Source organism: Boleophthalmus pectinirostris, unplaced genomic scaffold (genome assembly GCF_026225935.1).
Source record: "Boleophthalmus pectinirostris isolate CB_2022bp ecotype Guang Dong unplaced genomic scaffold, ASM2622593v1 HiC_scaffold_2, whole genome shotgun sequence".
Taxonomy (NCBI): domain Eukaryota; kingdom Metazoa; phylum Chordata; class Actinopteri; order Gobiiformes; family Gobiidae; genus Boleophthalmus; species Boleophthalmus pectinirostris.
This window is the reverse complement of record NW_026571152.1, coordinates 2,945,454-2,959,752: the sequence shown is the minus strand read 5'-3', so window position 1 is coordinate 2,959,752 and position 14,299 is coordinate 2,945,454. Positions and strand designations below refer to the sequence as shown.

The window sequence follows — 14,299 nt, the reverse complement described above, 5'->3', positions numbered from 1 at the left end:
TTGCTGGGAGATGTTAAAGCGGTCTTGGGTTTTTAGAAGAGGAGCAGGGCAATTGTAGTTCACATTGTAAATTAAAACTGGATTTCATTTTCCACTTGTTTGTCTTTTGTGTGTTCCCATTTTAAATGGCTCCTATATCCCATTCTTAGGGGTCCCTGTAGTGGACTTCCACAAACATGCTCTGAAATGCAATTGTTTTATGAGTTTAACAGTTAAGATTTCTCTCAAATGTTAATATTCCCACGATGGGTTTAAACTGTGCACTTTGAACTACTATTTAAACATTGCTTGGCTCTATATTATCCCTTTGCTTAGAACATAATTAGTGTTCTTTTATTTTTTACATTTTCTATCAACTCTTTTTTGCAGTCCTTTGACAAATAGTGTACTTGTTATACTAATTTTGCAAACAACAATTAGTATTCTTATTGTATTGTCCTTTTTTTCTTCATATCAGGCGGATGATCTCCAGGTGCAGCTGGACAGGGAGAGTCTGCGCCGCAGTCAGCTGGAGAAGGAGAACAGCGACCTGCGGGAGGAGCTAGCGAGCCTGAAACACTCAGGGCAGAACAGGCAGAGGACAGAGGAGGAGCTGCAGGAGCTCAGGCGACAGATAGAGGGCGCACAAAGGGAGCAGAGTCAGGCTGAGGAGAGAGCCAGACATGAACTGCAGCACAAACTGGAGCAGGTCAACCTCTTCCTGCAGGTACAACACTGATGATGTCATGTCCTGTATACAACAAGGCCTGGGGTTTAACAGGAGGTATTTTAGTGGACAAATAGAGAAGTAGGGGTGGACAACGGGCCACTGCAATTAATCAGATTCTAATCCAATTGTGATCAAAATAGAACTGTATTTTTGCTTTTTGTTTTATCCATCAAGATCCAACTGTTGCAAATAGTCAATGATCAGCTTAGGTCTTTAAATTGAAATCAGCCAATTCAGAAGAGCATGTGATTTGGAGAGAAGTTTAGATTTGGGGGAAATAAATATAAAGTCTAAATATTTGCATCCAGTTCTACATAGTCATGAAGAGATTCCATATTTATCCCTGTGTGTCTCTCAGACACAGGCGGCCTCTCAGGAAGCTCTGGACCAGATCAAAGCGGCCAATCAGGCGTCAGTGCAGAGTCAGCTGGAGCAGAGGATCAGGGAGCTGGAGGCAGAAGTGTCCCGGGCGCGCTCCACTCAACAGGACAGCCTGAGCCTGAGAGAGAGCACCCGCTCAGAGCTGGACAGGTACAGGGGCATGTACGCAGAGGAGCTCCGCCTGCGCAAGTCTCTGGCTGCCAAACTAGAAAGGTGATGATAAAACAACTGATACAAATGATACATTGTTTTGATTCTCTATTTGTGCTAGTAGGTTTATCATTTAAAATTATAAAGCTGCTGTGCCCCAGGTTCATTTAAGGTGCACTGCAACATTTCTGGTGGGAGTTTAGCCTGGAATGGACTCTTAACATTTTTTAAATGTGTTATTGCTCCAGAATACTTTGAGAAACATGCATTCTTACTGTGAGCACTCCTGCCTATCCACAGGTCTGACCTGTAACTTGGCCTAGTGGTGCCATCTGTTTGTATTCATCCCGATAAATAAGTCAAATGAAATGTTAAAATACTAATATGAAATGTTTCCTACTGTGTGTACCTTTGCAGCTCACTGTGCTCTTGTCTTTCCTTCAGGGCCAACACTCGTCTGTCAGACGCCAAATCAAAGTTACTGAGTGAACGCAGCAAGTCCCTGATCTCTGGTTCTCTGGTGAACAGCTCTGCTCTCGGGGGCTCTCTGGGTTCATCTCCTGGGCCCCTGGGACTGGACCGGAGTCTGGGTCTGTCTCTGCTCAGTCCCGTGAGCCCGGGACACAGCAGAGGGGTGGAGGACTATCTCGCCAAGGTCTGACCACCACTCACACACTACAACAGTATGAAAGGTGTATCTGGATCCACTGACATGCCCATTGTATCATAGTCCATAGTATTTTGTCATGTGTTTGGTGGCATTCACTTAGGACAGCAAAAGGGCATTTTCATAACCTATTTTAATAGAATTTTGTCTGGAATGTTCCACAGTATGACATCAAACGTATCTGTATACATGATGATACAGGGCCATGTTTAAAAATGTCTGTAATTGAATACGGATATGTTTAATGCTTTACTATGGAAACTTTCTGGCAAACCAATAATGTCTCCATGGAAACAAGCACCACCTGATAAATATCATTGTGCAGTTTCAATAATGATGATAATAATAATACAGGGTGTCCAAAGTATTTGACATAATTTCGCAAGCAATTTTGGCATTTCTTGTTGAAATAACCTCAAATTGGAATCTGCTCGCACACAGATGTGATCCTTTAACCCTGCATAATCAGCCTTCCTCTTTACATTTTTGGTATCAAGTCCAAATTTGTTTGCCAGTTGGTGAAGTTTTTCCAAATGTTGCATTGAAGGCTACACAGTCTTAGGTGAGTGTGTGCCGCAGATTCCAAGAGCAAAATGACTTTACTTTGAGAGTGAACAGCTCAACCTAAAAGGAACAAAAATAAAACATTAAATATAAAATCTTGATCTGTTTCTGTACATTCTGTGAAGATTTGAAGTTATTTCAACAAGTTTTACCAAAATTATTGTCAAAATGATGTAATTTTTTGGGACACTCTGTACATTCAGCTTGTATAGCAGCATGTCTTTAGATTACATTATTCATTCACTTCACGCCTGGTAAAGTTAAGCCTCTTCTGGAGCCACAGCTGCCCTGGGGTAGACTTTTTAAAGCAAGGCTGCTGATCTCAGACCCTGGTCAATCACATGCACGCCACTTTCATACATATGTACACTCACAATGTGAATGAAGTGTGTTGCCTGAGGACACAACAGCAGAGCTAGGATAAAGTTATTCAGCCTCTGTCTCGCACCATTACTAATACACAACCAAAATACTGTATGGAAATGTAGAAATGTGGCATCACGCACAATAGTAAAAGTAGTAGGTCTGTTTTTTCTTAGAATCTGTCCTTGGTGTGTCTTCTTGGTTCATCAGTTCTGCCTCTTGTCTTGTCTGTCCATTAAGCCTCGACTCTCTATAACTTGAGTCTTCTGTGTTTCACTCTTGTAGCTTTTAGCTCAAAAGTCTGTCTCTCACCTCTCCTCTCTTCAGCCAGACTCCTAACAGGTGTGTAGACTCTAGCTCTGTATCCAGCCGCCTGTTCTCACTCAGTCATGACTTTCCCTGTTCCATGAGTAGTGCTGCTTAGAGAAATGTATTTATCTGGACTAAATTATAAAAGGAAACTTAAACACCTACAGTTGGAGGTGGGCAATATGCTGACAGTAATATCACAAATTTCTCACAATGTATATAACTTAATACATCACTGCGGTTGGTTCAATCCACCTGTCTCTTCCTCAGAGTACTGCAGAGACTAACCAGTAGCAGGTGTGAGTGGGAAATAGTTACTCTCTTAAATAGAGCTGTATTCAAGAGACAAACATCACAGGAATTAGATCTCAATTCAGTTTTGTATCTCCCAGCCCTACCTACAATACACATACAACACTAAATATGATTTGTCCTCGGTAGAAAATATAAAACACAATCAGAATAATGTGAAGGTAAATGTTTTAAATCATCACAAATGAGGACAGAAACAATGACAAATTAGCTCCATTTGTTACTACATTGTACTGCATTTCATCCTGAGGCGCTGTAGAAGACCTGCTGTTAGTGGCTTGTTTGGCTCCACCCTCATTGCACCTTTTGAGTTTTATTTTGACTGATTCCTGCATGTTTGAGAAATCCTGCATTGTTCTGCATTTGCATCTATCATCTGTCTCTGTCCATAGCTTAGTAGCTTCTAGCATTTTCTCAAAAAATGTTGACGTCAGATCATACACAAGGAAAAAACACATTATAATAAAAATCAAGGCAAGGCAGGTTTATTTGTATAGTGCAGTTCATACACAAAGTAATGCAAAGTGCTTTAGAGAATAAGAAATGCATTAAAATCACAATACAGACAAATCAAAACATAAATAATCATCATAAAATTTAAAAAAGAAAGAGACATAAATGAGAGAGAAGAGAAATCGTTCAGTCATCTGCAGCTGAACAGAACTGTCTGGATTTAAACAGAGTCAGAGCAGAGGTTTGTCTCACATGTTCAGACTCTTCCAGGTTTTAGCTGCATGAATCTGAAACTCTGACTCCTCGTGTTTAGTCATAACTCTGGGCACCAGCAGGAGGCCAGCCCCTGAGCTCCTCAGAGTGCACATGGTTCATATGGCACTAACATGTCACAGATCAACATGTCAACTCAGTATCTTACTATGGTGAAATGAGGGGCATTTCCAAAGTCAATGGACCCGTTTCTATTATTTAAAAATCTACTGTATAATACTGTATTTTTCGAACTATAACAGGTTAGCCGCTTAAAAGTCTTAAAAAGGTTTTAAATTTCATGTTCCTAAATTAAGGCCTTAAAAGGTCTTAAATTATATTGCCCACATCTTATTTTTTTCACAAACGTCTTAAGTTTAATTTGCCTATTTTTTTGTAAACTCAACTGGGCTGCAGTGCAATGTTAAATGGAGGGAGGAAAAACAACAACGTGAAATAATGTAACATGAATGAACGTCTAATTTGGAGTATGTGCAAACAATACTTTGGTTTTTGGCACCGGCGGCAATGAGTAAACAATCAGTTCCATCTACACTGCCCAAGACACACAACTCTGGTCAGATCTGCTCACATACATCACCACCAAACATCACCACCAAGCCACAATACAATTCCACACACTTTTGCCTCACCATATGCACGCAGATTTCCTCCTGAAAACACTCGTCTAAACGCGTAATAAAAAGCCAAGACGCGACGCCATTTTTGTGTCTTCTATTAGGGCCGTCATCATATAAACATAGCCTTAGATTCTAGATATAGTACCGTAGTTGGTTGGTCATTATTAGAATTGGATCTGTTGATTTTCACCTGCATAATGGGTATGATGTTGGTCTTAATTTTCATTTAAGTGGTCTTAAAAAGGTCTTTAAAAAGTCTGAAATTTGGGGTAGTCAGACCCGGGGATACCCTGTATAAGGTGCACTGTATTATAAGGAACAATATCAATAATGTTGAATTCTCTCGTCTATTTTTATTCATAAGATGCATCAGATTATAAGACACATTAAGCAAAACAAACGGACGAGAGTTGAGATTATGAAAGTGAATGTGGGTGGATCATTTAAGTTTTTTTTTTTTTATTTCCTACACCGAGGACTCAAATATACACTGAGTAATAATGTGTTTAATCCATCTTTTCCATGTTTGTTTACGTTTTACAGAAACAAAACTTAAAACCACATGACTCATTTGCACAAATTATAAGCGCTGAAAAAAACAGCTCGCTCCTCCTCGCTTATGCGGTTCAGCTTCTGTCTGATTAAAGGACACGACTTATTCCGTGAGGCTCTTGACTACAGTAGTCGTAATGCTCCGTAAATCTTTGTAGCTTACCAAAGTCGTACTAAAACATTTTGACACATTTTTGAGCGCCGTGTACCACATAAAATCGGTTCGAGGTCAGTAAACAAAACCAAACTGAATACATAAGGTGCACTGTCGCTTTTTGAGAAAATTAAAGGATTTTAAGTGTGCCTTATAGTCTGAAAAATATGGTAATTCTGTTTTTACACAAAAATGGAGTGCATGCATGTTTCCCCTGCATTTTGTCAGCCATGAAATCCAGTTACATCTCGTGTGTTTTGGGTTTTGTTCATTGCACTTTTCTTCTTATATAATAATAATAATATATAATAATATGTAGTACTTGTGCTACTTGTGTTACAGATGCGAAGTGAGTTGGATAGAAACATATCAAAGGAGTTAAGAAGTGGTGAGTAATCAAAGCTACACTGTGTATTTTTATTCTTTATTATCAGTAGTGATGTTGTGATGGAGAGTAGGCGAGATTCTGTTCCAGAAACAAATAAATGTGACTTTTAATAACATTTTTACAGATTTTACAACATTGGCTGATGGACCTTATCAGCCAAAAAACTCTAGCCCTAATAATTAAATAAAATAATGATGTATGTGTGTGATACTTTAGACTACGTAAATCGTGCTCTCTAGAAGGTCTGTGGGTAGTTTTTATTTGTATTTCTGTGTAACTGTGAATCAAATAAATATTGGAATCATTATAAAAATGGACTGTGTTGTGTGTTCAGCCACTGCAGAGTTGGAGGTGGCGTCGGCGCGTCTCTCTCCGGTCGGATCCGCCACTCTGGACCCCGTGACCCGAGCCACGCAGGACTATCTGACCGTGCTCAAGAAGAACTACAACATCTGAGCTCAAAGGTCACAGGTCACAGGTCACCGCTAAACGCACACCGCTCACGAACACGATCTGCTTCTGAGAGTTCATCTTTATATTGGAAAAAGTAAAGCTATAACAAAAGCACAAAACAGTTATTTTTAAAGCTATTTTCGCTGCAGCTAACAAAGGCTTCTACTATATTTTTGCTATTTCAGCTTGTCTCATACTGCAGTCACTGTTGCCTCTGTCAAATGTACTGAAATATGACTGATCTATGGGGAATTAACTCAAATTTACAAAGAAAGGGCAGTCCATCTTGGAAAAAACTACCATATTTTTCGGCCTATAAGTCGCTTCAGAGTACAAGTTGCACCAGCCAAAAAATGTGTAAGGAAGAAGAAAAAAACATGCTCCAGACTGTAAGTCGCACTTTTTGGGGGAAATTTATTTTTATAAAATCAGAGACCAGGAACTGACATTTCCTGTTGAAAGTCAAGTTCTAGTAATAACAATAGAAGAGAGAACAACAGACTGTTAACGTCACATATGAACAGTTCTTCAGATAAATATAACATAAACAACAGAACAGAACAAGTTTACCAAACTCTCCATCTCACTCCAAATCACTAAATCCATTCAATTCTTCATCCTCAGTGTCACTCTGTGACCTCTGGAGGTAAACGGAGCGCCACTTCCTCTTCTGTGTCGCTGTCGTCAGACTCAGCATCAGTTCCAGTTAGAATTATTCGGGCCTTTCTGAATCCCGACAGGATGGTTTCAGTGTCACTGAAGTTCAGACTTTGTCCATCCATCCAGTGACTTCAGGAAAGTTTCATGGTGCATCCTCCCGGTGTCAGTTTCTCTCTCACTCCAAACTTTCTTTCTGCTGCTCGATTATCGTTTTCAGCTGCAGATTTCATGACTTGCAGTTTGTAATCTGCAAAATCTGATTTTGTTTTTGGGGGCATTTGTGTTCAGTCTTCTCAGTCGTCTTTATAAGTTTGTTTAAATGTTAAATTGTTCAGTGGTGCAGAAGTAATGGTGCGATCAACTGACATGATACAGACAGGACAGAGGCTCTTTCTGCAGGAGACATGCGCAGTAGAGTGAAGTGACACTGGTACAGAATAGTCGTAAGAGATACTGACACACAAGACTAGAACTTCTCACCGCTTCAATGTGAAAGTTTGAGTATATAAGTCACACCCGAGTATAAGAAGCAGAATCACCCAAACCATGAAAAATAGTGCGACTTATAGTCCAAAAAATACAAAAATATGGTACTCTTTATGTGCAAATTAGTTCTTGCTGGTTCATCTTGCTGTTCAGTAATTGATGGTAGTACTCTTGGATCGTCCTTATGACAAAATGATTTAATCCTGCTTTTTGTCAGCTGCTTTGTCATCTTAAAGTTTTGATTTCTTCGTGCTTTTTTCAATTTTCAACTTTTTTTGTAGCTTGAGAGGCTCAAACTCTAAAATATGTTTTGTAAAGTCCAAGAATCACATGAACGCAGCATGTCATTGTCTGTCGGCTTAAGATCAGCGTGGCATTTGTTACCACAAGATTGGAGGGATGACAAAAAAGATCACCATTTTATTTTATTAAAACAATATACATTTTAATTTAATATTAATTACCTTTAAATAATCAACAGCTAACATAGAAATGTGTTTAAATGTCTTTCTCTTAAGTTTGACGTCTGCTCTTAACCACTTTTACTGCTTTTACTGGCAGAGGATTGGCTCTTGATTAAAAATGACTCAAGCTGATCACTGACCATTAGAAATAACTGAACCTCAAACTCGATTGAACTTTAGTGAATTCTGCAGGTCTATAATATTATATCCTGTACACTAATATTACGTCCTAAACACTTAGATTACAGCCAAAGATCTGCTCCATGTTAAACGCCACTATATATCAGCATTTGTATGTTTTTAAGTTGCTTTAACGACAGAAGAGGAAGTAGCCGTACGCACATTGCACTTAACCACTCAGGAGTAAAGGGCACGATTTATATGATTTTAGTACTGCAATTTTATCGAGTACTTTTAGACCGTCAAAGTATTGTTTTTGTATAATCTGAGATATTGAGATATTGCGGTAACGTCCAGGTCTGAGGTTTGAATTTGTAAATATTTGGTTTGTTATTCCATTTGAATAAGTATTGCTGGCATTATTTCACTCGATCATAAGCCATGAAGTGTCCCATGGTACGTGCCATTGACTGGTGCAATAGACTGAGATGAGAGTATTGTGTGTAATGTTATTTATTTGTTGTTTTGTTTTTTATAAATGTGATATACTTGAAGCGGACGAGCTGGAGACTCTCCGGCCATTCAACAGGGTGACTACATAGGCTACGGAACACTACCAGCATTTTACTGTTGTGGAAAGACGATAGGAAACACTTATGACGCCTGTACAGTGCAGAAGATTTACAATTGTAAATAAAATTGTAGAAAACCCTGGACTTGGTTTTGTGTTTGAAGTGAATTGTTCTTAAAGATTGGTTGAAAGAAGCATAAGAACACAGTGACAGTCTGAATCGGGATCAGACTGTTCAGATTAATCACAATCAAATTAAAATTGCAAGTTTGAATCCATGCAGTTGGCAAATCCCAAAATACCATCATTTTCTCCACCAACAACAAAATCTCCAGTTTTATTTCCCATAAAAACCTGTTAACTCTGTAGTTTAGATTTGTACAAACATGTCCTGAAATGTGATATTTCCTGTTCATATTTCAGTATTTTGGTCAATTCTTTTGGACATTTAAAATCTGAACTATTTGACCTGTCAGATATTATTTGTTAATTAATATGCCTGGAGAATTACTGTACAACATTTTAATCACATCCATTGAGCGAACATACATACATGCATACATGCATGTACACGTATGTATGCATGTATGCATGCATAGAATTTTGTCAAATTATATATTACCAAGTTTAAAAATGAGATACTACAAAGAGTATTATACTACAATTACACAAATCACTACACAGCAAACTCTGGGTTGATATGAATCCAATCTGTTCTAGAGTTAATTTAACATTTTTGGAAATGTTCATTAAGGACCAAAGTTCCTGTTTAACCCTAAAATCCAGAGTTATATTAACATTTTGAGAGTAAATGGGTAACACTTTGTAGGGTTATACTGATTTAGCTAAACAACACACAAAAGTGTTTCATTTTTACACTTTATTTCAGTTAATTTAACATTTTGGAGAGTAGTAACTGCACCCTGTAAAGTGTAAGTTAAGGTACACTGTAAAAAAAAAAAAAAAACAGTTGCATGTAAAGCCTTTATTTCCATTGTAAAAGATGAAATTCTGTACAAAACTGGTTCAAACTGGTCTTCTCTGGCAGGAGTTTGAAGTGGTGAGTGAGACACATTAACACTAAGGGAAGTTGAATTAACTTCAGCCACATAAACTCTGGCAAATAACCCCAACTTAAACCTCCTTAAACCCTTAACTTTCAAATTGTTAAAATAACACTTGTTGAAAAAAAACAATAAATATTTTACAAATATTTTCAACTGAAATTTTAACCCTCTATTTATTATTTCATTTGTGGTGCTTAGCTTATTTTTATAGAGTTAATTTGAGTTGATGGTTGATCTGATTTAATGAATGAATAAAAAATGATACTGTTTTCAAATTTCCAACAAAAAAACACAAGCAAAGTGATGTATAAATGTATAAACGGACACTTCAACAATAAGCACGTAAAATCATAAATCTTTTATGCATTGACCTCGTTGTAGATCCTTATATGGGCCCGTCCCTTTTTTCTTCTCAAATAAAACCTGCCTCGGTGTGTCTGTATCTTAACCCATATCTCATTATCGTGTTTTGATGTCTTCGTGTCTTCACTCACTTTTCCAAACAGAGAAATCACACGCGCTTTAGCTTGTATTTCTAATGGCCTTTCTTCTGTGTCTCAGCTCCCTTTGATCCGTCTCCTCCTCATCACAACCAAATCTTAGATATTCAAATTGCGTTGCTTTATTTTTGTTTTCTGACAGACTTGACTATTAGCTGTTTTATTATTCCCCATATATATATTTTTATTCTAATAAACGAGGATTCTGGCGGCACACGCGCGGCTTGTTTTGATTGAGGAGGTTACAACTGTTGTCAGAGCAGTTTAGTGACACGAGAAGAAAAGCGCTGTTATTTTGAAAGCAGTGGTAAAACAATCATGGCTCATCACGGCTGTTTAAATGCCTGTCCAATATGATAGAACTAGGACTAAACAAGTGGAAGATATGCACAGGCTTTACATACAACAAGGATCCTCACTTCTGTACCATGTTCACGCTTCATCTTCTGTGCGATGGTAAATATTCACTCCTCTGTCCAAAGATGCAACTGTAAAGGTGCACTCTAGCAGTGGAATTGAACCAGCAACCTATGCACTTGTGGGTGAACACTTTACCTACTAAGCCAAAACAAACAAACAAAAAAACCCGACAATTTGTTTTCTTTCACATATGTTGCTGAGTTCTCAGTGTTTGGGAGTAACAGATTACATGTACCAGAGTTATGTAATCAGAGTACAAATTATGAGTAACTGTATTCGGTTACAGTTACTGTTTCAGTGAGTGGTAATTGGATTACAGTTACTTTGTTGAAATACATGGATTACATGGCGGTATTTTCCTGTTTTCACATTTTGGGCTATATCCCCCTTTTTTTTTTTTTTTTTTTTTATTCCACTCATTGCCAGGAAACTAAACCAGGACTAAATCAGGATTGAACCAGGACTGAACCCAGGTCTAAACCAGGACTAAACCAGGTCTAAATTAGATCTAAACTGGGGCTAAAACCAGGTCTAAACTAGATCTAAACCAGGTCTAAACTAGATCTAAACCAGGTCTAAACTAGATCTAAACCAGGTCTAAAACAGGACTAAAACAAGATTTAACTGGACTAAACCATGCCGCGTGGACCGTGTCTCCTCCTCTTCTATCAATAATATGTTTAATTTGGTTAAGGAAAGTCTGGGCTTTTTATTTTCTTTTAGCAGATAAAACATCTTATGTGAAGATTTCCTCGTCTTTGCTTCTCTACAGCAAATCAAGTAATCCAAAGTATTCAGATTACGTTACTCGCTTTAAGTAATTTAATGGATTACGTTACAAACTACATTTTGGGGTATGTAATCTGTAATCTGTAGAGGAATATATTTTAAAAGTAACCTTCCCAACACTGTGAGTTCTATGTTTTCATCCATCCATCCATTTTCTTCCACATATCTGAGGCCGGGTCGCGGGGGCATCAGTCTAACCAGGGACTTTCACACTTCCTTCACCCTGGACACTTCTCCAGCTCCTTCGAGGGGACCCTGACACGTTTCCAGACAAGCCCAGAGACATAGTCCCTCCAGTGTGTCCGGGGCCTCCTCCCGGTGAGAAATGCCCAGAACACCTCCTGAGGGAGATGTCCAGGAGGCAGCCGGAACAGATGGTCAAGCCACCTCAACTGCTCCTCTCGACGTGGAGGAGCAGTGGCTCTACTCCGAGCTCCTAACGTGTGACTGAACTCTCTAAGGGAGCGCCCAGCCACCCTGCGGAGGAAACTGGCCGCTTTTAAATGAGTTCATCTTCTGTGCGATAGTAAATATTCACTCCTCTGTCCAAAGATACAACTGTAAATGTGCTGTCTAGCAGTGGAATTGAACCAGCAACCAGCATTTGTGGGTGTACACTTTACCCACTAAGCCACTGTTTCCCAAAGACTGGGTTATGACCCTCAGGTGGGTCGCAAGAGATTTTTTGGGGGGTCATCTTGTCTTGATCTGCATTTAGATCTGCAATATACAGTTGTACATGGATCTGTGATCTTATCGTCATATTCTCTTTTCACTACTACATATCTGTATGAATTGTGATTTTGTGTTTCACAAAAATGAAGCCAAAGCACAAAAACAGAGTGAATGCTGCTCCTGATCTTCTGCTGCGTCTCCTCCTGCAGCCGGACTGAACACACTACAAAAACACACACCTACCTCAACAGAAATGTTCAAATGTTAAGACATCTTTTTTTTGTGTAATTTAATCTTAATTTGATTGTAATTATTTTATTGACTATTTTGTTCCAGTATTGCTGGTTCAGTTGAAAGTTGAAAAGAAAAAGAAATGTTCTACATTTATAGTCCAAATAGGCCACTTCTGGATCCTTTTATTGCTGCTTCAGTGACTTCACTGACTTCAGTGTTTTTCATTGTTTCAAACTTGAGTAATACTAACTGTTCAGAGACACGATCACTCAGTCAACAATAAAATATCCTCATTAATGTTCAAAAATGATCAAATCCACCAAAAAAAAAAGTCTGGGAAACACTGCACTGAGCCACTCTGTGTAAAAAAAAAAAAAAAAATGTTTTCTTTCACATATGTTGTTAAGTTCTATGTTTTCTTGACTGTCCCTATTTGCTGCATACATTTATAGTGCGTCGTACAAATTGTGCAGGACAAGTGGTACAAACCTATATTTATTTGTTGGTGCTGATATGTCCGTGCAGTAAATGAGCCGTCAGTGCAGCTTCATGTCACGCTTAAATCTAAACATGTTTGAATAACACGCTTAAATTCAATTCTCTCTTCACCTGACAGCGCGTTTTATTTTTGGCTGTTCACTCTGCCTCGTCTGCAGGGACTTCTAAGGAAAGCGGCGTTCAGTCTCGGAGATAAAGAGGAAATAAAGCTGCTTTCATGTTGTTTTATATGACAAAGAATAAAACGAGCGGAGGAGGAGATGACAGCGTTGTAGTGTGCGCCGCAGAAAGGGCCAAAAAGTCAAAGCAACAATCTCACAACAGAGACCTGAGCGTGTGAGGCTCCAGAGGTCAATGTCTTTACATGAAAACGAAAGGCTTTATCAAGAAGGAAAACAGGGAGAATTATCAATAAAAACATGAAACAAATGTGAATGTTCCTGTAGCTGTTTACAATGTGCACTGAACAGAAGCCTACTTTTAATCACATATTGTCATTTTATTGTAGATGTGATTTAACTTTTTTAACATTTTTATGAAAATACAATCAATAAGTCAATAGAAAACATATGGCTCCTGCCCCCGTTTGGGAGTTTAACATCATCACATTCTAGAAAACCAACACTGTGCACGTTTTAAACTATTTAAACAACACTTGCGTGAAGTCGGCCCCCATCAAATGCCAACCTACACAAAAACTATGTCAATCATTTGTGCTTCGTTTGTGCTGCAAAAAATTTTGTTTGTGCTGTTTTAGTTTTTGAGATATTAATGATTCTTTTATAGGTCAATTTAGGGTCAGCAGCCCCCAGGAAACTTCAAAATGCTCTAAAACGCCCAAAATGAAGTCAATTGTTTGTACTTCATTTGTGCTGCAAAAACTTTCATTTGTGCAGTTCTTTTTCTTAAGATATTATCAGTTTTATTTTCAGCGATGACGTCATCCAGCCCCTCAAAATGTTAAATATCACTCAAAACCGCAGAAAATTATACGATATGTTTGTATTTTCTTTGTGTTGTTTTGTGCTGTGACTGTTTTCATTTGTGCAAGTATTTCTAAAATTATTATTTTTGTGAAAAATTATATGAGGTCATTTTCCTTTCAGCTGATGGCAGCGGCTTTAACAAAACTAAACAAAACTAGTGAAGAGAAACGACCTGAGGCTGTGGAAAAGTCTGTATCTCTGTCTTTAGTAATTTGCTTTTGATTCATATTTTATATAAAAATACAGACTTTTCCACTTTGCCTCAGATCATTTCTCTTCACTAGTTTTGTGGAGTTTGCTGCCGTCAGCTGACTGGAAATAAAAGATTTCCGCAAAAATAATAATAATTAATTTTAGAAATAAACTTGCACAAATGAAAACAGTCACAGCACAAACAAAATACAAATGTTTCATATAATATTCTGCTGTTTTGAGGCTATTTAACATTTTGAGGGGCTGGATGATTTAACCTGATTGATCA

At 38.2% G+C, this 14,299-nt stretch overlaps 1 protein-coding gene across 1 annotated transcript in view; it reads left to right on the top strand.

Annotated features, from left to right (window-relative positions):
- Positions 1-8,794, top strand: part of si:ch211-272n13.3 (ankyrin repeat domain-containing protein 26) — a 33,477-nt gene extending 24,683 nt beyond the window's left edge. Inside the window, 5 exon segments of the mRNA XM_055155354.1 lie at positions 458-706; positions 1,068-1,303; positions 1,685-1,895; positions 5,850-5,895; positions 6,230-8,794. Coding sequence (XP_055011329.1) covers positions 458-706; positions 1,068-1,303; positions 1,685-1,895; positions 5,850-5,895; positions 6,230-6,351 — 864 coding nt within the window. The 3' untranslated portion in view covers positions 6,352-8,794.
- Positions 8,795-14,299: the final 5,505 nt, after the last annotated feature.